The sequence below is a fragment of the Cynoglossus semilaevis genome, unplaced genomic scaffold, assembly GCF_000523025.1.
Source record: "Cynoglossus semilaevis isolate Cse_v1.0 unplaced genomic scaffold, Cse_v1.0 C19035036, whole genome shotgun sequence".
NCBI lineage: Eukaryota > Metazoa > Chordata > Actinopteri > Pleuronectiformes > Cynoglossidae > Cynoglossus > Cynoglossus semilaevis.
This window is the reverse complement of record NW_007588167.1, coordinates 1-788: the sequence shown is the minus strand read 5'-3', so window position 1 is coordinate 788 and position 788 is coordinate 1. Positions and strand designations below refer to the sequence as shown.

At 48.0% G+C, this 788-nt stretch overlaps 1 protein-coding gene across 1 annotated transcript; it reads right to left on the bottom strand.

Annotated features, from left to right (window-relative positions):
• Nucleotides 1–9: 9 nt before the first annotated feature.
• On the bottom strand, nucleotides 10–700 carry LOC103399399 (heat shock 70 kDa protein 14-like; the record flags this gene model as incomplete). Its single annotated transcript, XM_008338090.2, has 3 exons — nucleotides 518–700; nucleotides 251–406; nucleotides 10–112 (listed from the first exon to the last, which is right to left on the bottom strand). Coding segments are annotated over exons 1-3 (354 nt in total), but the record flags the coding sequence as incomplete, so codon positions are not given.
• Nucleotides 701–788: the final 88 nt, after the last annotated feature.

Below are 788 nucleotides of genomic sequence, written 5' to 3'. Positions count from 1 at the left end.
ATACGGTACCTTGTTGATGTCACTGGTTGAGAGGTTCACCTTCTCCAGCAGGTTTTTGATTGGCTGAATGCTTTTGTTGAAAAGTGATGAGCAGAGCAGCTCAAATCGAGCTCTAAGGAAAACAAAACAACGACTGGTCAGACTGGTAACGACTCGTTACTGGAAATGTTATTGTAATGGAACACGATAGACGGCAACAAACATGGTTCTTGGCAACACACACACAAACACACACCTACAGTGATCTCACCTGGAGACGTTGCATTCAAAGTCGATGCCGTCGTACAAGGAGTCCACAAAACAGTTGGCTGAGCCCAGTGAGGACAGTGAGTGTTTGGCCATGTCGGCTCCGTTCATCAGCTTCATCATGGCGCGGGCGTTGCCACTGACATCATGTTTGAAGGTTCTAAAGAGAAACACACACACACTGTGTTAATTGGCTCTGATAATGTGCTACGTTGGCGTTAGCCACCGACCACAAGGCGACTGTAGACGTGTCCACCGACGTCACAGTTACCGTTTAAACTCGGCAGCCAGGTGCTGGGCCAAGGCCTGGGTGAAGTTCTCTCCTCCGATGTTGTGGTCAGTGTGTGTGTTTAGAACACGGAACATTCCCCCGGTGACCTGGAGCACCGTCACGCTGAGGGAGGTTCCACCTAATTTATACACCAGAACGTGGCTGCAGACACAGAGCAGACGGGCACAGTGTGAAGACAGTGAAATATTTTTACATAAAAACAGCTTCAAATGACGGCTTCAGTCTGTAGTGAGTAAAAATTGATTTTTTT